General features: G+C 43.4%; 1 protein-coding gene across 1 annotated transcript in view; it reads right to left on the reverse strand.

Moving 5' to 3' along the window:
* Positions 1-21,535, reverse strand: part of KIF5C (kinesin family member 5C) — a 161,001-nt gene that overhangs the window by 94,716 nt on the left and 44,750 nt on the right. Inside the window, exons 2-4 of the mRNA XM_033231561.1 lie at positions 17,320-17,410; positions 10,272-10,345; positions 1,749-1,853 (exon numbers count right to left, since the gene is read on the reverse strand). Coding sequence (XP_033087452.1) covers positions 1,749-1,853; positions 10,272-10,345; positions 17,320-17,410 — 270 coding nt within the window. The remainder of the gene's footprint in view (positions 1-1,748; positions 1,854-10,271; positions 10,346-17,319; positions 17,411-21,535) is intronic.

The raw sequence follows: 21,535 nt of genomic DNA on the forward strand, positions 1-21,535 counted from the left end.
AAAAGGTATCGCATGTGCCTAGACCTAGGTCAGACCTAGGGTCTATTCTTAGCTTTATCAACAACTTGCTGTTTAAGTTGGGCCTTCTAACTCTGCGTCTTTTTTTTTTAGACAGAGTCTCTCTCTGTCACCCAGGCTAGAGTGCAGTGGAGCGATCTCAGCTCACAGCAACCTCTGCCTCCCGGGTTCAACTGATTCTCGTACCTCAGCCTCCTGAGTAGCTGGGATTATAGGCACACACCACCATGCCTGGCTAATTTTTTTTTTTTTTTTTTTTAGTTGAGACAGGGTTTCACCATGTTGGCCAGGCTGGTCTCAAACTCCTGACCTCAGGCAATCCACTCACCTCAGCCTCCCAAAGTGCTGGGATTACAGGTGTGAGTCACCGCGCCTGGCCTAACTAACCGTGCATCTTTAAACTTCCGTTTCCTCATCTCTGAACAGATGGGCCTGGTGCGGTAAGATCCCAGCCTGAAGGGAAATCTCTTAGCAGATCTGCTCAGCAAGTCTTCTTAGAACTGCCCCTTCACCCTCCCCAGCCACAGTGGGGGCCCCCAGACAGCTTGTGCATCCTGGACACAGCTCATCAGGCAAGGGGGGGACCTATGTAGGCTGGGCCAATGAGTCCCTTCCCAAGGGAATTTGGGGTTGGAAATAAGGGAATGCTGGAGCAGCAGCTGCCACGTTGCCAACCCCTTCTCCCACCAAAAAGAGAGAAAGATGCTCCAGAACAAGAGAAAGAAGTCAAGCAAGAGGGCAGAAAAGCAGGAACTGTAACGGGTTTAGGGTTTCTTTTGGAGGTGATGACATGCTCAAGAATTAGATAAGGATCATCATTGTATGCTGTTGGGAATATATTAAAAACCATCAAACTATACACTTTAAAAGGATGAATTTTGTGGTATGTGAACAATATTTCAATTGTTTAAAAAGTTTAAAAAGAAAAAAGAAAAACAGGGCTTAGATTTCTGCCCTCCACACTTCATCCTCCACAAAATGCCCACTGTCAGATTCTGTATCTTATAACAATATCCTCTATTTGCTTAAACAAGTGCCTTTCAGTCACTTGCAAAAGAGGTGTTCCAATGAATATATCCTAATAACATATTTTATTATTAAACAACTACAGTAAGAGAGTAAAAATCTCTCTTTTAATGCAAATTTAAGTCCATAACAAGTTCTGGTTTAAAACAAAAACAAAATACAAAGAGGAAGATAAAAAGGAGGAGAATTCCTCTTCCCAACACTTCTCAGAGTTCTGCTCTGTGACACTCTGCTCAAAACACAAGTCTGTGATACTGTTAGGGGGAGAAATGTGTCTATATTCAAATAAGCTGGGAAATGTAATCTAATACATGTCCCCTTTGCAGAGCATGTTGAAACTTGTGATAAATTTAACACTGTTCAAGAAAGCACTTTCCCAGCTCATTTGGCCTTATAGCCCTTTTCCCTGCAAGCCCACCATTAATAATACGAGGCACTGTGTTCCACAGAACACACTTTGGGAAATGCTGCCCTAACCCAAACACAAACACATTTCAGTCATATCCACAGAGATCCAGAGGATAAAGGGTAGAATTCCGGCAACAATCAAGATGATTTCCTGCTAAAGAAGGCTTTTGCTTTGCTTACCACAAGAATGTAATTTAAATTAGTAAGATCATCTTTTATATCTATTTGAAAGGAGGAGGGATAAGAAACGTTATCTGGGGCCCAGTGTCTTCTCTTGACCAATCAGTAATACATACCTTTATGTGAAATTCCAGGTTCTCATCCATGGAGTAGATATGGTCAAAGATATCATGAGCAATTCGTGGGATGATCCCCATGAGCTGGGGGTCGTGCAGCTTCCCCTAGTGGGTGAAAATACAAACAAGGGCCGTTAAAGGGCGCTGGGAGACACATGAGAGAGAGGAGGAACCATTGCTGGGTTCCTTAGACAGAACCTGGTGGAGCAGGAAGCACCCACGTGTGCCTGCCGGCTCCCTTGGGCATCTACCTGACTTGCCAACAGACCAGAAGTTGGTGAAAAAACTCAATGTGTTCATCTGTTTATCCAGCAGGGGAGCACTTGTTCTGTCAAATTCTGAGGCCCCACAGTATTGCCTCCAGCTGCCACTCAAGGCAGCAAATCAGTGTCTATGTGGCTAGTGTGGGGTGAGGAGGAGAAGGGAAAGGGAGCAGGAGAAGGAATGAGAATATATGGGTTTGGGTTTTGAGTATTTACAAACTGACCTGAGCCTGCAGGTCTAAGTAAGGTAATCTCCTTTAATGAAATAACCTTTAAGAACCTTATTCTGGCAACACTTTCAGTATCATTTAACAGATCAATCAAGAAAATACACTTCATCGATTTCTTTTAAAAATCTGTGGTTCCCAGGCTGAATTGTTCTAAATACGTTTTAGCTGTTTCTAACACCGAACTCCACGTTTAAGATAGTCTTATATTCTTCTTTCCCCCCTTTTCTACTTTACTCATTTTACCTAAGGGGGTGGAGATAGGCAAATTCTCCTGCTATTTGGATATTACCAAATCCACTTTTAAGGTCCAGAATTTGCCACCTCTGAAGATTTTAGAAAAGATGCCATAGGATCTGACAGCAACTCCTAATGAAGACTTCCAGAAGCATTTAAAGCAACACACAAGCTCCAGAGAGCCTTTGCCTAAGCCCACCATCAAATAAGCACTTAAGTTCTCATGTGTTCAACAACCCATCAGTGAACAAACACACAGTCTGCAGGTTTAAAGTGATCAGTGCCAACAGGAAACCCAGAGAATTTTCCAGATTTTTTTTTTTTTTTTTTTTTTTAGACAAGGTCCCACTCTGTTGCCCAGGCTGAAGTGCTGACTGCAACCTCCACTTCTCAGGCTCAAGTGATCCTCCAACCTCAGCTTCCGTAGTAGCTGGAACTACAGGTATGCACCACCACACCCGGCTAATTTTTTGTATTTTTTGTAGAGACAAGGTTTCACCGTGTTACCAAGGCTGGTGTCCAACTCCTGAGCTCAAAGTGTCTGCCCACCTTGGCTTCCCAGAGTGCTGGGATTACAGGCATGAGCTACCTCATCCGGCAGTCTGGCTTCCAGCAAAGCTGTCTCATCTGGAAAAATGGGTACTCCTCTGGAATGCCCTTACCTATTAAGAATCTAAATAGTTTAATGTATTGCTATTGTTTTTTAGTTTGACTGCATACTTCCTAAAGATAGGGATGGCCAGTGCATGTATATTTCTCTCCATTGCTTATAAAATTTAGTATTTATTACATAGCATTATTGTATAATTTAAGTTAAATAGGATATATAAAGTGCTTAGTGACATGGGAAGGGCTCAAACAAATGTTAGTATTATATCACTCAGCTCATGGGAGGTTCTCACGAACAAGCTGTTGGAGTTTATTTCACCTGAAGAGTCTGAAACACATTTCTATCTCTGACAATTAATATATATCTTAGGGAAGAAAACAGTGCCAAATGACAGACTGACAATCTCAAATCTTGATAACTTTTTTTTTTTTTTTTTTTTTGAGACGGAGTCTCGCTCTGCCGCCCAGGCTGGAGTGCAGTGGCCGGATCTCAGCTCACTGCAAGCTCCGCCTCCCGGTTTACGCCATTCTCCTGCCTCAGCCTCCCGAGTAGCTGGACTACAGGCGCCTGCCACTCGCCTGGCTAATTTTTTGTATTTTTAGTAGAGACGGGGTTTCACCGTGTTAGCCAGGATGGTCTCGATCTCCTGACCTCGTGATCCGCCCGTCTCGGCCTCCCAAAGTGCTGGGATTACAGGCTTGAGCCACCGCGCCGGCCTAAATCTTGATAACTTTTAAACTGTACATTCCATCATAAACGTGTAACAAATTAGACAATGGCCCCCACATGCTCTGAACCATGGAGATCCCTGGCAGAAACAATACCTATGGTGAGAACATCATTTCCGTATGGTCAAATGTCATGACTCCACTCAGCCAATCAAAAGATCTCCCCTACCCAAGCCCTCCAGAGCTTTTTAATAATTGATGATAATCCTTTAGCTTCTCCTCAGTAGCCCACAGCCAGAGAAGAACGATTGATAATCCAAAAATAATTTATAATTGACTCACATCTATTTTCCTACATGCTTTCCCTTTCTTTTTTTTTTTTTTTTTTTTTGAGACGGAGTCTCGCTCTGTCGCCCAGGCTGGAGTGCAGTGGCCGGATCTCAGCTCACTGCAAGCTCCGCCTCCCGGGTTTACGCCATTCTCTCGCCTCAGCCTCCCGAGTAGCTGGGACTACAGGCGCCCGCCATCTCGCCCGGCTAATTTTTTGTATATTTTAGTAGAGACGGGGTTTCACCGTGTTAGCCAGGATGGTCTCGATCTCCTGACCTCGTGATCCGCCCGTCTCGGCCTCCCAAAGTGCTGGGATTACAGGCTTGAGCCACCGCGCCCGGCCGCTTTCCCTTTCAATGGATTTATCTCCCCATTGATTCCTGGCTTATACAAATGCTGACATCCCTTTGTTTGCCTTTGCCAGGGCAAGAACCAAGGCAGAACCAGAGATGAATCTAGGACACTCTCTACTTTGTGTCTCTCTGAAGTCCTCACCCTAAAATCAATGTGAGAAAAGTGAGTGTTCTCATAATAATGCCTCCCATCCCCACAGGAACAGACGCATACCCAAATCCACCGCAGGCCTAGGAGCTGGCCTGCTTGATCCAGCTCAGATGCCCAAGAGCGGTAAGGGCTTTATGTGCAGTAAACTGGGCCTGCCGAAACAATCTGCAGGTGTGCGAATGCAAGGGAGGATGTAGGGCATGTGGAATGTGCCTGTGTGTGTGTGTGTGTCTGTGTGTGTGTGTCGTGTTAGGGGAGCATATGGATGTGTGATGTGTGTGTGGTGTATGTCTGTGTGTGATACATGTGTAGGGTGTGAGGGTTATGTCTGCATGTGTGGGGGCGTGTGATGTACGTGGAGTATTAACATGTATGTGTGATGTGGGGCATATATGTGTGTGAGATGAATGTAGGGAATGTGTGCAGGTATATGCTATAGCGTGAATGTAGGAAGTGTGGCGAGTGTGGGAGTGCTTGTGGCGTGTGGCATTCTGTGGTGTGTGTATTGTATATGTGTGATATGTGGTGTCTGTGTCTGTATGATGTATGCGGTGTGTGTGTGTATATGGGGGTATGTGTGTGTGTTGTGTGTGTATATGTGTGGGGTCTGTCGGTATGTGTGCATGTGTATGTGGGAGCGTCTCTGTGTGTGTGGTGTGTCTGTGTGAGTGTATGTGGGGGGTATGCTATACAATGTGTGGTGTGTGCTATATGGTATGTCTGTATGGGTGTATGTCTGTGTGTGTGTGATGGGGGTGTGGTATATAGTGTGTCGTATGCATGTCTAAATGTAGGTGTGTGAGGTGTACATCTCTGTATGTTTATGATGTATGTAGGGGTCATGTGTGGTATATAGTGTGTGGTGTGTGCTGTGTTTGTGTGTGGTGTGCATATATCTGTGTGTATATGTATGATGTATGTGGAGGGGTGGTATGTGATGCCTGTGTGTGCATATGTGTGTGATGTGTACATGTCTGTGTGTGTATGATGTATGGGGCGTGTGCAGTATGTGTTGTGTGGGTGTCTGTGTGTGTGTGATATATATGTCTGCATGTGTGTATGATGCATGTGAGGGCCTTGTGTGGTGTGAGGTATGTCTGTGGTATGTATATGTCTGTATGCGTATGATGTATGTGGGAGGGTGTGTGGTATGTGGTGTGTGGTGGGTCTGTGTAGGTATATGTGTGATGTGTATATGTTTGTGTGTATGATGTATTTAAGCAGTGTGGTATATGGTGTGTGGTGTGTCTGTGTGTATATTATGCATGTGGTGTGTCTGTGTATATGTGTGTGGTGTGCATATGTCTGTGTGTGTATTCTGTATGTGTGGGGTATGTGCTATATGATGTGTCTGTGTATGTATGTGTGTGTGTGTGTGTGATGTATGTGGGAGGTATGGTGTGTGGTGCATCTGTGTGTGATGTGTCTGTGTATATGTGTGTGGTGTGCATATGTCTGTGTATGTGTACAATGTATGTGGGGTGTGGTATGTGGTGTGTAATATGTCTGTGTGTGATGTGTCTGTGTATATGTGTATGGTGTGCATATGTCTGTGTGTGTGTATGATATATGTGGGAAGTGGAATGTGGTGTGTGGTGTGTGGTGTGTCTGTGTGTGTGTGTGTGTATGAGAGGTGCTCCTTAGAGGTCTTCACTGCTTCTACACTGACCCTTGCAGATGAGATGCGCAGCCCGGACCCACAATGCACAGTTGCCTCGGGCAGTAAGAAGTGGGAAAATAGCTGAGAGCTATAGAAATTCAGAGACTAGAAATGTCCCAGATTTCCAGTAATAAATGGGTAATACGGGATGGCTTCCTTGAGGGACACCGAATCTTGAAGAATGAGTAAGTTTAGGAATGGGCAGAGAGGATGTGGGCGGAGAAGGTGAGGGGGAGAACAAAGTACAGGAACTGAGAAAGAACAGTGAAAGTGTATTTTAGCTGAAGGATCAAAGATGAACTTGGGGAGCAAAGAAATCCACTGCTTCATCACGTTGTTTCTCCCGGAAAGCAAATAGGAGAAAGATCTTTATAACTGCATCCTGTATAATTTTATCCACAAACGTTTCCCATGGAATGTGATCTTTTAGGAGCACATGTGAAAGAAGAAACCAGACCCAGGCCACCAGCCACTGAACAAGACTCTCTTTGTTCCAACCCCAGTTGCCTCCTTGACCTCTCAAGCAGGGCAAGAGTTTCCTGAAACACTTAAGATGTCAGCCCGTCAGTGCATGAGCACCGTGCGTTCAGACGGCCTTGTTCGAAATCACTTGGCAGGCTTGGCGGGGCGGCCGGGAAGCCTGTACCATTCAGATGACCTCCAAGCGTCTCTTTGGGCAGAAAGAAAAAACACAAAGTGTCTCCGTCCATCTATATCAGTGTGCAGAAGAAGATCACAAAGTAGGGCATGGGGCCAAGAGAGGCCCTTCCCAGCATCACACACTGAACAAAAAGAACAGTCCGTCCCCTTTTCCTCAGCTGGAGCTGGAACCCCCTGTGTCCTCTCCAGCGCCAACCCTGGGTATGGGCTACACAAGCCCAGGACCTTCTGTGTGTTGGTGTCCACCAAGCTTAGCATTAACACCATCCAGTGAGTCATACATTTACTGAAAACCTACCTTAAGTGCTCCATCTTGAGAAGCTAATCTTTCCAATTTTATGTAGGCTTATCTGTTTGTTCCCCTCAATACAAGGTAATGGAGTCACCACTGGAGGTCAGACCAAAACCAGGGGGATTAAAGTGAAAAACAGCTTTAACATGTGACTGCTCTGTCCACTCAGGGACACTCAGGGAGTTAACATCCCCTTCCGAAAGCCTTTGGAAGATCACAATGTGTAATTTGAATACATAAAATCCTCCTTTCAGAGAATGCAGACCCTGTAGAGGGCTTTGTGGACTTAATCACATTCCAGGATCCTGGATTTCTTGGTCTCCTGCAGTATCTATGGCTTCAGCTTGGGGCTCCTCCTTCCCTCTGCCTTCCTCTGAAAATATCCCTTACCTTTGCTCCAATCTATAATTACCCTACAGAAAGAACTTGATTAAGTGAGGGGGTGGGTGGCACTAGGAAAAAACTCCCATCCACATCAACTATTTCTAACTGTAGGCACAAGTATGTGATCTGCAAAAGTCACAATAAAGAAAAGCAACTCATTACAATCGACCTTTTAAAACTGACAAAGATGAAGAGGTGACAGAATTTAGGCAACCAGAGGTGAAACCTGTCCGGAACCCAGTTCCTTTCAGGTTCCCCATGAATCCTCGCTGGGCAGGCATTGTGGAGTTTACACTGTAAGACACAGAGGGCTTGAGAGCCTCTAGTTTAGCAAAATATCTCTTATATGAGTTTTTGTTTTTTGGTTTTTTATTTTATTTATTTTTATTTATTTTTTGAGACGGAGTCTTGCTCTGTCGCTCAGGCTGGAGTGCAGTGCTGTAATCTTGGCTCACTGCAACCTTTGCCTCCCTAGTTCAAACGATTCTCCTGCCTCAGTCTCCCAGGTAGCTAGGACTACAAAATGTGTGCCACCGCACCTGATTAATTTTTTTGTATTTTTAGTAGGGATGGGGTTTCACCATGTTAGCAAGGCTAGTCTCGAACTCCTGACCTACATGCTGGGATTACAGGCATAAGCCACCACGCCTGACCTCCCATATTAGTTTTAAAGGGAGGGCATAGCTCTTTGCCATCACCCTACATCCATCTCTTCTCCCGAAATAAGATTTTACACCGGGGAGCATTCTCTATCTTGATGTCTTACAGTTTAAATTTCTGGCATTTAGCAAATACCTTGTATTTCTAATCCCAAAGCTTAAAAGGTCACTCTTGTAAGCATTCCAAGAGATTTGGGGGGATTTTAAATAACGCGGGTTGCTTTTGTTTGTTTTGTTTGGTATTATATATAGTTTGGTAATATAAAAACAAAACAAAACAAAAACCTCCGGACTGATTGAATTCCTCACTAGACACCATATCTCTCTTTCAAGTGCCATCTGACCTATGAGGGAGTTTTTGTCCACAGCTACTGGACTAGGTGGGACCCAGGAAATGTAGAACTGCAACTTTTCTACAGTCTCAAGGTCAAGAGTCGGGGGCCCAGTAAGAGAGAGAAAGGCGAGGGGCCGGGGCAGGAGTGTGGGGATACCAGGGCCGGTGTTTCCAAGACATTCTGCAGTAGAGTGTGAGAAGAGGAGATGGGCTGATGCCACTCAGGTGTCAGGGGAAAGACCTGCTTAGTCAGAAAGAAGTGATAAATAAACCTCATGCTTCCTTTAATCTGTGCAGTCTCTGAACCACTTTGTCTTCAGCAAAACAGGTGAAAGAGAGTCAACACCACAGAAATGAGATCCCCGGCACTGTACCCACACTTGAAATCAGTATGAGCAGAACATCAGAGCCCTGAGGATTTTAGCCTCGTGCCTTTGAAATCTCCTCTTCAATAGGAATGATTCATAAGCTAAACCGATTCTGCAGCAGCCGTCTCAGTGCTATTCCCAGGAGGGCATCGTAAATGAAAAACCCTAAGCTGGAAGGATTAAGGATTCATCTTACCCTGCTGCTGAATTCCCCAAACTTCCTCTGTGCAGTTTCTTATAATAACCACGCTTAGCACCTCTCCTCACCTGTCAGGTGGGTCTCACCTTTAGAAGAATTATCAGGCCCTGAAGGCCCTATAGGATTTGGTGATTAAAAAAAAAAAAAAAAAAGGGAAAAGAGGAGGCAAAGGGGTTCAATTTTGCCTGCAGACCTGCCTTGTTTGGAAAACAGACTGAAGCCACAAAGTTCCACAGCCAACAAATGGAGCTGGGGTCATACCTTGAAGTGCCTTCAGGGAGCAGGTATGTAAATTAATAAGGAAGGATGCCGAATATAAGTTCACCTTCACCCCAGTGTGCATGAAGTGGGCTGGGTGTGAGTACAATGGAGAGCCCAGCCCATTATACACAGGGTGGCCAGGGCCAGGACCACAGGTACCATTTTCACAAATACTAACAGATATTTTACCAAACTTCTCCTAGGTGACAGCAGCTGTTCCCTGCATTAGAAATGTTAACAAAAAGGTGAACAGGACAATGAAGTGAACAGAGAAGCCTGAATTTTATATTATGGTGAAATTCACCCAGTGCTGCCAGATCTTCAGAATATTCAACCTAAGATGGAAAGTTTGAATGGTGTGAAATCATCCAATTTTTAACATTGCTTACAATTTAAAAAATATACATAATGTGCAGGCCAAACAAAAATATGTCTGTGGGCTGAATGTGGCCCATAAGCCAACTTTTAAAAATCTCTGATCTACAGTTTTTCATTTATTCTAAGAGATGTACCTCCCCGGGGGCCTTCATCAAGGTAAATGATTTTCCCAACAGGCTTTCCCAGTTAGATTGAGGCTGAAGTCCAGAATGATGTTCACACTACTGCTTAGCTAATCAGTGATTGCTTCTGAATAGAATGTATTCTTACCATCACAAAGTTATCAATAAAGGCCTTTTTAAAATACTGAATTTCTGAGACTTTATTTTTCACTGCTATTTTAAAACTTCTCAAAGACATAATTAATTGGCCACACATAACCGTCTCTATTTCCCAGTAAAGAAAGCCACATGCACCTCAAGTTTTGCTGGAAACGTCAGTTCCATTCAGTCATCTCAGAGATTCGCATTAGACACATTGTAATCTTACCTCCATGGTGTGGGTTTTTCCTGATGAAGTCTGCCCATACGCAAAAATTGTCCCATTATAACCTTCAAGGACATCTGTGAACAAGAAAAAGAAATTAAAATTAACTCATTACTTTGATCATATGCTGGTGTAGGTTGCATATTTTAAAATTACATTTTCCAAATGGCCCATCTCATTTTTCATACAAATGATATATTTCAACTCCTTGTGAATTTTAAGTAGAATTATGAGATAAGAGCAGAAATGCAGGCCTCTGTTGTTCTACAAATAGAAAGAAACGGACTCACACTTCACAGAATATATTAATGAAGAAGGAGGCAGACACACGTTCTCCCAATGACATCAAAATGAAGACAGAGACATCGAGCAGAAAACTTTTTTTTAGTAGAAGGATATTTGAGTTTTCTTCTATAAGTTGATCTATTGAGATCAGTTGGGGGGAAAAGAAAACACTATTCTTATGCCCTAAGTTTCTGGAGTGAGATGAAGAACAGAATTTCTTTCCTCAGTTTAAACGCTGGCCCAGGCTAGCTCCTTGGGGAGGTTTCTCCTGAAAGCCCTACCAGAGCTCCTTGAGTCCAGAGGCGGGGGAGGAAAAGGGCCCCACTCTATAAACAGAGCCTCACGGTGACAATCCAATCAACCCAGAAACTAGCCGGGCCCTCACTTAAATTTCATGTCTCTGTGTTTGCACTGACAGTGCTAACAAGCCAGCCCAGGCCCATCAGCATCAGGAAATGTCTTTTAATTACACAATGAGAGCACTGTGCAAAGCCTTCCACACTGCAGGTCGGTGCCACATCACACAGAGACAAGGGGAGGCTCAAGGGTGGAGGCTGCTTTTTGCTGAAGAGCTGAAGATTATCTGTGGGAATTCTTTCAAAGCAGCAGAGGTGATTAAAATATATTTAGCACTCATTTTCCTCCTGCTTTCCTCCTTCATCCTCACAAATATTACTGGAAGAGGAACAGTGCATCATTAATATCCTTGATCCTCCATTCAGCATAAGGGGAGGAAGTCTTCATTTGCACAAGGTGCAGAGGCAGGGAGAAGGGCCCACACCGAGGTGTCCTACTCAGGGTCATGTAGTAGGGTCAAACTAAGCCAGGCTTACTTCAGGCTCTATAAATAGAGTTTTTCTTTTGGGGGCATGGTAGAGGGGGTCCTCTGAATTTTATGATCCTGGTTTGTTTTTGTTTTGCTTAGATGGGTTTGCTTTTTTGAATTTTTTTATATAAATTCTGATTTGTTATGTTTTTAAAAACAATTTTAATATACATTTGACCATCTGAGGTTGTTGAAGTGTGAACTGGGATAAGAACGAAAAGCAGTATTTTATTTTAGGAATCTAAGAAAAGGAAAATTAAGTGTCAGGATTTTTTTTTTTAATTCTAGCAGCCCTCAAGAGTTTGTATCAAGCTATACTGGGGGTTAAGGGAGAGGAGGGACAGAGAGAGAGAGGAGGGAGAGAGAGAGAGGAGAGAGAGAATGTTCACACATATCAGACTTCGGCTAATGGTTCCCCTGGTAACAGTGGGAAGCAAAAACTTGAAGTAGTCAGTGTAAGGTTTGGAGGTTCAAGCTTCAGTTTCCACAAAAATGCCAAATTACTCAAAGAAAAGATTCCTCAGGCCAAAGCAGATAGAGCACCTCTACACCAACATGAATATGATACGCTTTGAGGGACCCAAAGGAACAAGGTCCCACCCTTAGGTCAAACTTAAAAATGCCATATTCATAACACGAACAACTCCAGCCTATTGGAATGCTGACTACATCACAATATTACAGTTTCCATTTATTCAAAATTACTATTTTTTATAAATTAACCATCCTCCTACACACACATACACACACACACACACACACACACACACACACACCCCTGAAAGGGCTTTCCTTGTCTTAAGCCTCTGTGTATGAAACACTCCAGAACCCACTGGCCCAGGTGTTAGAACAGCACCGAAGTTGCCAGGGCCAGGGGTCCAGCCATCCTGACCTCTGCTGGCCACCCTGCAAGTGCCGATGTTCCCACGCAGGAGGCCCCAGGGAGGCGATACTGAGCAATCCGCCGCACCAAGGAAACTCAGCTCAGAGCTCAGCTTCCTCCTGAATTAGGCCACACCCGAGGCCTCCCAGGTCTCATCCACGCCCCTGAGTCCATCACTATAACAGAAGTTCGTCTGTGGCTTCACTTGTTTTGGACTAAGGAGCTGAGAAGCGTGCGAGACTGTACTTGGAGAATCTGTTTCTCGCTGCCATTTCGTCACGGAGCACAATTTTTTCCCCTTCTTTTTTTGTAAGAAAAGAGGAACACGTAAAACCCCACTAGAACAAACTCCACGCGGCCCTGAAAGTATTTGCAATCAGGTTACAGCTCATTCACTGCTGCAGAACCTCTCTCCAGCGCTCAAGGTTGAAGGGAGCCGACGTCGCCCTCTGTCGGCTCCGTGCTGCACTAGAAGATAATTTAAACGAAAAAGCTCTTTGAAGCCAGTGTTCTCTATTTTCTTCGAAACTCCAGGTTTTGGGGGCTTGTTTTCTGTTTATTGTTTGTTTGCTCAGTCTATGTTTTGATTTGCTGGTGAGGGGAGGCACAGAGGGGAAGTGGAGCAGGAGCCCAGCGCGTTTCTATGGCCACCGCGACCACAGGCAGTGGGGGAGCCGCAGCTGGAAAGGCCAGGATGCGCTCTGCACTGCGGGGGCCAAGCCGCCCCCGACCCGATTCCCACAGAAGCGCCCACAAAAGGCACTTTCATCACGTCCACTGCCTGCTCCTGGGCCCACGGAGTGCATTTGTTTTAGAGTCTCTGCAGAAACAATGACTGTTTCCACATTTCAGCCACGCTCCGCAGACAGAAGGTTTCTTTGTGTTGGTGCCTGGTGTAATGTGACCTCCACTGGTACAGCACAGCCGGCCGCACCTCGGGCCACAGCACTCTTCCATCCCGCAGCTGCATGAACCCCAGAAGGAGCTTCCACCGCAGGTGCCCAGAGCCTTCTCATCTCCCAGGGGAGGAAGGATAGCAGTTGATACTTAAAATGCTCCTTGCCTCCCATTTGCCCAGTTCTGAATCCAGGTCTTACTAAAGCAAAAGAGTTAATGCCATTTTCAGATTAGAATTGGGGGAGGATTTGATCATATCTACCCATCAGTAGTCCTAAGGAGGCATGGGGCTTCCTACTGACTCTCCAGGGGAAATGGGGGCCTGTGGGTTTTCAGGTGATAGTGGCTGACAGCCATCCTCACCAGTCACCAAACCACTCAGGCCATAACCAGAGGATGAAGAGGCGGTCCTGCTGACCACCCGAGGCCAGCCCGCGTGCCGGCCGGACAGACTAAAGGGTAGTCACTGTGCCACTGTGCCCAGGCAAGGGCATGCTGGGTCTTCAGAATGGAAGGAAACACACCTCATCACTGGCAGATCACCAGGGCCACCACAAGGTGTGGGAGCCACCATCCCTGTCCCCTCTTCTCTACCCTCCTCCCACACCATTCCCAGCCCTGTCTTTTGCAATGCTTAGTTAATAGTCCATATGGCCTGACAGAACAGGGACTGCTCATAAAATAATTGTCATCAAATGCTCGCTGTGTGCTCACCAGGAAAGGGAGGCAGGGGAGTGCAGAAGAACATCAGTCAGTCAGTCAGTCCGACAAGCCCAGGCTTGAGTCCCAGTCCATGGCCCCCAAACCAACCTGGCCAAGTTACCTCACTTCTCTGAGCCTCAAATTCCTCTTCTGTACAATGAGGAAAATAAAGCTCACCCTTCAGAAAGTTGTTGATTTAAAATGCAACTCCCTTCAGAAAGTTGTTGATTTAAAATGCAACAACATATGTCAAGTATATAGACAGTGCCTTATAAGTCACAGCTAAAAATATTTTTCTTCTTCAGAGTCATATGTAAGATAATAACAAAACAGATCTGGTAATATCATCCTAAGTTTAACACTCTTCATTGGGTCCACATTGTCTGCAGGATAAAGTCCATCCATTTCCATAAAATTGCTCCAGCCTAACTTTCCCAGCCTCATCTCCCATAATGCCGCTCTGCACCCTGTGCCACTCCAAGTTGCCCAAGCAGAATTTGTGTCTTTATGCTTTCACTTTTGCAATCCCCTCTGCTTGTACAACCCTGCTATATTCTATAGTCCTCAGGACCCAACCTTTCAGAGAAACCTTCTTTAATTCTCCACTCTCTCTCCCGACCAAAATCAATACAAGTGACATTCTTCCGTGTTCCCGTGGCATTTTGCATACACCCTTTCTAAAGTACATAATGCCTATATGTGTGACGATTATGTACACATCTGTCTCTTTCCCTGTACCCAAAGCTCCTTGCAGACAGTCTTACATAGCATGGCGACTCCAGTCCCATCAGTGCTTACCCCATGGTAAGTACTAAATACAATTTACACAAATGATTAAAAGAAACAACTGAAAGAATGAATTTTAAAGGAATCAGAACTGGAAAACAAGAAATCCCCTTCTCTAGCATCTGGATCATCCATATCTAGTTAATTTGGAAGGCAAATAATTGGCGTGGCTTCTGTAGGCTGGGACATAGTTACAGTACTTCGATAATAGCATCCAGTTACCATGGTGTTTGATTCCTAGGCGTCCAAAGGAGCCTTCCCATTTACTGTGCTGGTAGTCACAAACCCTACAGCCTCTTTGAGAAGAAATGGAGGAGAATTCTACATGCCTTTTCAAGCAACATTTTGAAAAACAAACACCAAAGATGGGAGCATGAGAGATGCCAGGACTCTACAAACATTTAAAATATTTTTTTAACCCAGTGAAGTGGTAGGGAATGAAAAACCAGAGAGAGAATAAAGCCATCAAGTTAAATGGAGCCTCCCAGATGCTCCAAATCAGTAAGAGTTTAGATGGACTTGAAAGGAATGCTCCTCAGTCCACCCATTATCAGGAATCAAGGGGACTGTGGTACCCTAAGGAAGCCATCCGATTTAATTATTGGCCTCTAGAAAAAAGGGCTCCACAGCACTACCTCCCAATCTTGATTTAAATAGGGTTCCTCGTGGCAAGAGATACCTCAGTTGTACCTGGTCATCTATTCCAAGGAGTTCTTTCTTGTATCTCTATGTTTTAGCTTACTGATTCTGAAATACATGGCCACTTCTCACATTAGCCTCAGTGGATATTTGTGAAAGTTCAATCAGAACTTCATCAATTCCTTTTTAAAGGAGAATAAGGCATGTATGTATGATCATACATATTTATGATACCCTAGAAATGTCTTTTTGTCATATCATGTCAGGGCCTGATTTTATTCTACTAGATGGTTTTCTTTATAGCTCACTACATGCTGGGTCTCAAATTATCCAGAGTTAGGCCACATCTTTACAAGACGTGCCCATATCTGACATTTCATACTGTAGAGAAATCCAAACATTGAGAGAGGCTCAAACTTCTTTTGTGAATAAGGACTCAAAGAGTATTACTATAGTTTGTTAATCACAGGATTTTTTTTTTTAACAGAGTGCATCCATTTCTAATTATGTCAGCTTAGAGAGGACAGGATGTATTTAAATGGCCCTCATGTTTAGCACAGCATGTGGTAAATACTATTTGTTTGTGGTAATGAAGGGGGAGAGAAAAAGAAATTCTGGCACATATGTGATTAATCTTACTTTAATAAAAAATATATGAATGAGTCCAATAATAGGGAGCAGGGCTGAGTAGGAGCAAACCAAGAAAGATATACTGCAAAAATACAGAAAACATGTTTAGATAGAAGGAGAAGCAGAAGAGTAAAAGTAGAGAGAAGACAAAAATTACCACCCGATATAGGTCCTTACTATTAATTCAGAAAGAGCTCAAATTCAGGCATATTTTTTTCTCATTGGGTTTCTATAAAAATCTCACTGTGAAGACCTTCAAAATTAATTGATGTCTGCAGCAAGAATGTGAATAACCATCCACCTCAGCAAGGAACATTACATGCTGACATGCATCTCCCACACAGGTGTCCAGGGTCAGAATTAATCGAACAGATGTACCCAGAGCTGATTTTCATGAATTTCAAATACTTAGGTTAGTCAGCTTCTAAAAACAAGCAGATCCAAAGTGACATGGTAGGTTATTTTGGTTTTGTTTTTACTTCTTGCTTTTCAAATCCAGAGCTGCCTATAAAGGGGGCAGCATCAATACATTTGAAAGCACAATTGCCACAGCATTCACATTTGAGGGCAAGGATTTGACGATGAAAAGCAAAGTAGCAGGAGATGCCCCCCAGCTCTGTCCAGATGGCAAGCCTGCCAATGCAAGCTTCAACCTGCCCCTGATTTGAAAGGACAAGGTAGAGCAATGTGTAAATTGCTTCATCTCCCTGCTGCTATTTTGACACGAATCCTCCAGGGCCAATGCCAGTCCTAGAGAAAAGGACTGATCTCTAAGACATAAATGTAGGCTTGAGGCTACCTGTTTGGAGGAACAAATGTCAGGATCTGGGTGGGATGGTTGAAAATGGGTTAGGAGAAAGCATCATTAAGGAATGCTGAATAGCAAGACCAGGCTCAATAACCAACACGATAATGTGATTTTATGACATTGTAGAAAATTTCTAAATGGCAAAAATTTTCCATATTTAAGTCTTCTTGCTGAGAGACATTAGTAAAAGGGAGACAGATGCACAGAATAAATCAATCAAAGATGTACAACTGAAGCATCAGGAATATATATTTTCTCCTTCAAAGGAAAAAGGAGGTTCCATACCTGCAGCAGTGTTTTAAAATTGTTACAGAAACAGTGTGAATATAGCTTACCTTCCTTTAAACTTTTGGGTGACAAAACAAAAAAGGTGGCAAAAGAAATAAATAAATGTCCTTGAAAAGGGGAAATAGATTAAATAATTTGCCTGACATCATAGCAAATCAGGGCTAGAACCGAGGCTATAGAATTCAGTGTTTCCAATTAGCAGGCCTCTGCTTACAGTCAAGGCACATTGATTCCTAGGCTGCAAATATCACTTAATGTTTTCAATTACTCTGAATGGCCCGGGAGGAAATAAAGAAATAGCACTTACCTTTGACAATTTGCTTCGCACATGCATTGTAAACCTGCTCTTGGCTTGTGTTGGGAGGTAGCACTCTGTCGAAGACATATGGCTTCCCTTGCTAAAAAAGAAAGACAAAGGAAAGAAAAGGGTGGGAAAAAAACACATTAGACGTTTAGGAATAAAAAAGCGCTGACATTAGTAGCTAGGCCATAGGCACTAAATCACCAACCCTGTTCTTTAAGGCAGTTCACTACCAAGAGTAGGGAATTTTTACAGCATATACCACACATGCGTTGCGTGTATGTGCACTGTATGTTGAGAATCTGAGATTTTAAAAAATTTAAATTTAACCACTTTTTAAATGAAGGGTAGGCTGAGACTCATTCATTCATTCGAACAAGTATTTACTGAGCATTTACACAGAGCCTGGCACTGGGCTAAATGCTGAAAAAAAAAAAAAACCACAAAACAGTCCTGCTCTTGTGAATCATTCAGTTAAGTTGAGCAGATAGCTAATAAGCAAGAAAGCAAACACAGAGGAAAATGCAAAATGCCTAGGTTTAAAATAGCAGGACAGAGGGAATGCTAGAGAGGGCAAGGAAAGCCTGGTGAAGAAGGACCACTTAAGTGTATCTTTACAGAATCAGGAAGACAGAGGCTCCTGAAGAGCTGCAGAAGCACATCCCAGGCAGGAGCCCAGCAGACAGCAAAGGGCCTGGTGTGTTCAAGGAATTGGAGGGCAAGCAAATCAGGAGCCAGTTCATGCAGGGCACAGTTAGCCAAGGTGATGTGCTTAAATGTTAGTCAATGGGAAGATGGGACAAACGGATTTAAGGAGCTCCTCTTATTAGAAAGCTACTATTGCTTTGTGTCCAAAAGAATTTTTGTGCTTTCTTTCTCATGCATAAGTGATACTTTAACTGGGTTGAGGCTTCCAAGACAAAGAGAGCCCTTCTGTACAGTAAATCAAGAGTTTCCCTAGGTGTGGGGTCTTGGGATTTGGTTTGATGCTCAAATGTGTGTGTTTCAAGGAAATAACTAGTAGAGGGGAAGAGAAGAAACTCCACTGTGCACTATATGAGCCCTGACGCCCAATCACTCCATGTTCAATAAGGAGTTACTGGGCATTTAGGTGCCAGGCACAGTGCTGAGTGCTGCGGAAGTGGTGGATGGTACAGACACAGCCCCTTCCCTAGAAGAACCCATCCTGAGGGCACCCCTTCTCTACCACCACCACCCAGGCAGGGGGCAACCATGCTCACCCTCTTCCACAGCCGGACTCACTCAGGAGGCCCTTCATCTTCATGTTCCCCACATAGCAGAGGGGAGGGCAGAAGATGAGAAGGGAGGAGAGAGGAGAGCCAAGAGCCTCCTTTTCTCCACCTGTGCCCCTCCTACATGTGGCTCTGGACACCAGGAACCACCCAAGGACAGTAGGACTCCTCAAACAGATAATTGCTCATGAGGGATCCAAGAGCAAGGCTTGTTACCTCCTATAACCTTCACACAAAGTAAGTACACAGCTGTCAGAATGGCTTAATGTTCTACTCATTTATTACTTGGGTAGAGCTGGACTGGAGGTAAATTCCTAGACCTTAAGCTTTAGTCTTTGAAAACTGGATAGCGCCAACCAGGTAAATGAGCTACTTCCACTTGGTCTTAGAGAAATGGAGAATTTTCAGTTACTATAAAATTTTGTTTTGATGCAAAGCAGCAGAACCAGAGTCATTCTGCTAAAATTATAGAAAGAGAACATTTTCTGATGTTTTGTTCACAGTAAGTTTCCTTCAGTTAGTGAATCAAGGATTTGGTTGAATAACCAATAGACTATTCTTCACCATAGTGTATTGCCAGCTATCAGCTTACTACATGATTATTAAGCTTTATCTATTTGTAAAATTCAACTAAATGTCAGTAAGTTAAAAGGTAAGAATAAATATTTGCAGAGTTTGCCTGGGTATTTGTTATCAATTGAACTTTCTGGAATAAAAATGTATATTTGCTTGATTTAAAACAAATCCACTATTTATCCAAACAATGAGAATCACCAAAATAAAGCATCTTGTTTACAGCTTGATCCTGCTCTGGGTTTTAGAGAAAATACATTTAATACAGCAGACAAAATGACCTATTAAACTGTAGCACAAGGTACGAAAAAAAAAAAAGGGATCCTCAGTTTTGCCCTTCTGTTTAAAATGTTTATTAGAATGCATTATGTTTTCACTTTAAGAGAAGTAGAGATCAAGAAATCTCTATTCCTCATTTAAATAACGTAATTTATCAAATGACAAACAGATAATAGGGCGATTCTTCATAACCTAAAGTTAACTACCAAGCAGAAGCTGCCTTCAAGTCATTATGATTGATACTAAGAAAAGATAAAATTTACAAAGTGATTTGTTATGAGACCTATCTTGTCAGGATTAACACGTTATGTAGTTAAAAATGTAAATATTCTTATGTGCCCTGTCTTACACTGGGTTAGTTATAGGCTTTTATTTTAGGTCAACCGTAAAGTCTTGGAAGATATTGATCAGAATTTAGTTATTGAATATTTTCAAAGAACTGACTTGTGGCATAGCTGTACCAGCTGTATATATAATTGCCATTTTAAAAAACCACTAATTACTCTTTGCTGCTTTAGTAATGGTATGAAAATCTCACAAATCCTGATTGAGACTTGAACAAAGACCCTTGCCCCATACCCCCCAAGGAGGTAAGATTGTCCATTTTTTATTCCGCCATGGCTAAAGGTTTCTCCAGGCATGCACTGGGCCCAACTTGCTCTAGTCATCACTGAGTTTACAGCTACAGAATACACTTTTCAAACGACATTTAATGCGGATTCTGGGTACTAACACTTGAAACCTAATGATGAGGTCACCAGTCACTCCTTCTGGAGATACGATTCCTTTCCAGGTGTCTATGCAGCACATGGATCTCTCCAGCCTCTCTGGCTACCTCCATCAATGTCCTTTGTTGGTGTTTCTTTCAAACTTCTAAATGGTGGTGTATTCAAGACCCAGACCTCTGCCTCCTTTCTGTCTACACTCTTGAGTTTCATGTAATTTAAATCAATATTTCAGTCTTCATCTCTCTTCTAACATCCAGATTCAGATGTCCTCTAGACATTTCCATTTGGGTGTCCATGAGCCATCTCAAACTTAACCAACCAAAAAAGAGCCATCAAGCGCTCTGTATCTGACTAAGAACTATAACACCAATCACCTAGTTACTCAGACTGAAAACTAAGAACCATTCAATATGACTGTCCCATAGATTCCATATCCAAACTATATCCCAAACCCCTATCACTTCTCACCATCTATACCACAGAAACTTAGTCCATCATTTCTCCATCAGTCTCTTCTACACAACAGCTATCATCTCCTGACTGATCTCTCTTTCTTAATTCTTGCTTCTATCAAACTTCCACTTAGCAGCTAAAATGAGCTTCCTAAAACTATAAATCAGGTACCAATTCCTTGCCTAATTCCTTCCACAGGCTCCTATTATTCTTAGATTAGACCCTCTTTGCCCTCAGCTGCCTGCATTATCCTCTGTCTCACTACAGTATGGCCCCATGAACTTTTCTCTGTACGATGCTTATTCCCCAGTTCAGAGCCTTTGCTCTTAACTCTTCCTTTCCCTTGTAATTATCCCACTGCAGATATTCATTTACTTGTCTCATTATCACTACTCTTTAGAACTCAATTCAAGGCTGGGCACGGTGACTCATGCCTGCAATCCCAGCACTTTGGGAGGCTGAGACGGGCAGATCACAAGGTCAGGAGATTGAGACCATGGTGAAACCCTGTCTCTACTAAAAATACAAAAAATTAGCCGGGCGCGGTGGCGGGCGCCTGTAGTCCCAGCTACTCAGGAGGCTGAGGCAGGAGAATGGCGTGAACCCGGAGGTGGAGCTTGCAGTGAGCCGAGATCGTGCCACTGCACTCCAGCCTGGGCGACAGAGCGAGACTCCGTCTCAAAAAAAAAAAAAAAAAAAAGAACTCAATTCAAATTTCTCCTTCCCTGAAGGCTTTCATGATCCTAGGAGCCCCATGCCCACCCAGGCATCACTCTCTATTACATTACCCTATTTAGTTTGCTCCATAGTAGTTAGTATGTGACTAATTATCAATCAATCTAATTAACCACTACAATTATAGCATTTTACCAGCTAAAACAGAAGCCATATAAATCCCAAGTCCTAACCCCATGTAGGGAAATCTGCTTCAATTTA

Source organism: Trachypithecus francoisi, unplaced genomic scaffold (genome assembly GCF_009764315.1).
Source record: "Trachypithecus francoisi isolate TF-2019V2 unplaced genomic scaffold, Tfra_2.0 Lachesis_group13, whole genome shotgun sequence".
Lineage (NCBI taxonomy): Eukaryota > Metazoa > Chordata > Mammalia > Primates > Cercopithecidae > Trachypithecus > Trachypithecus francoisi.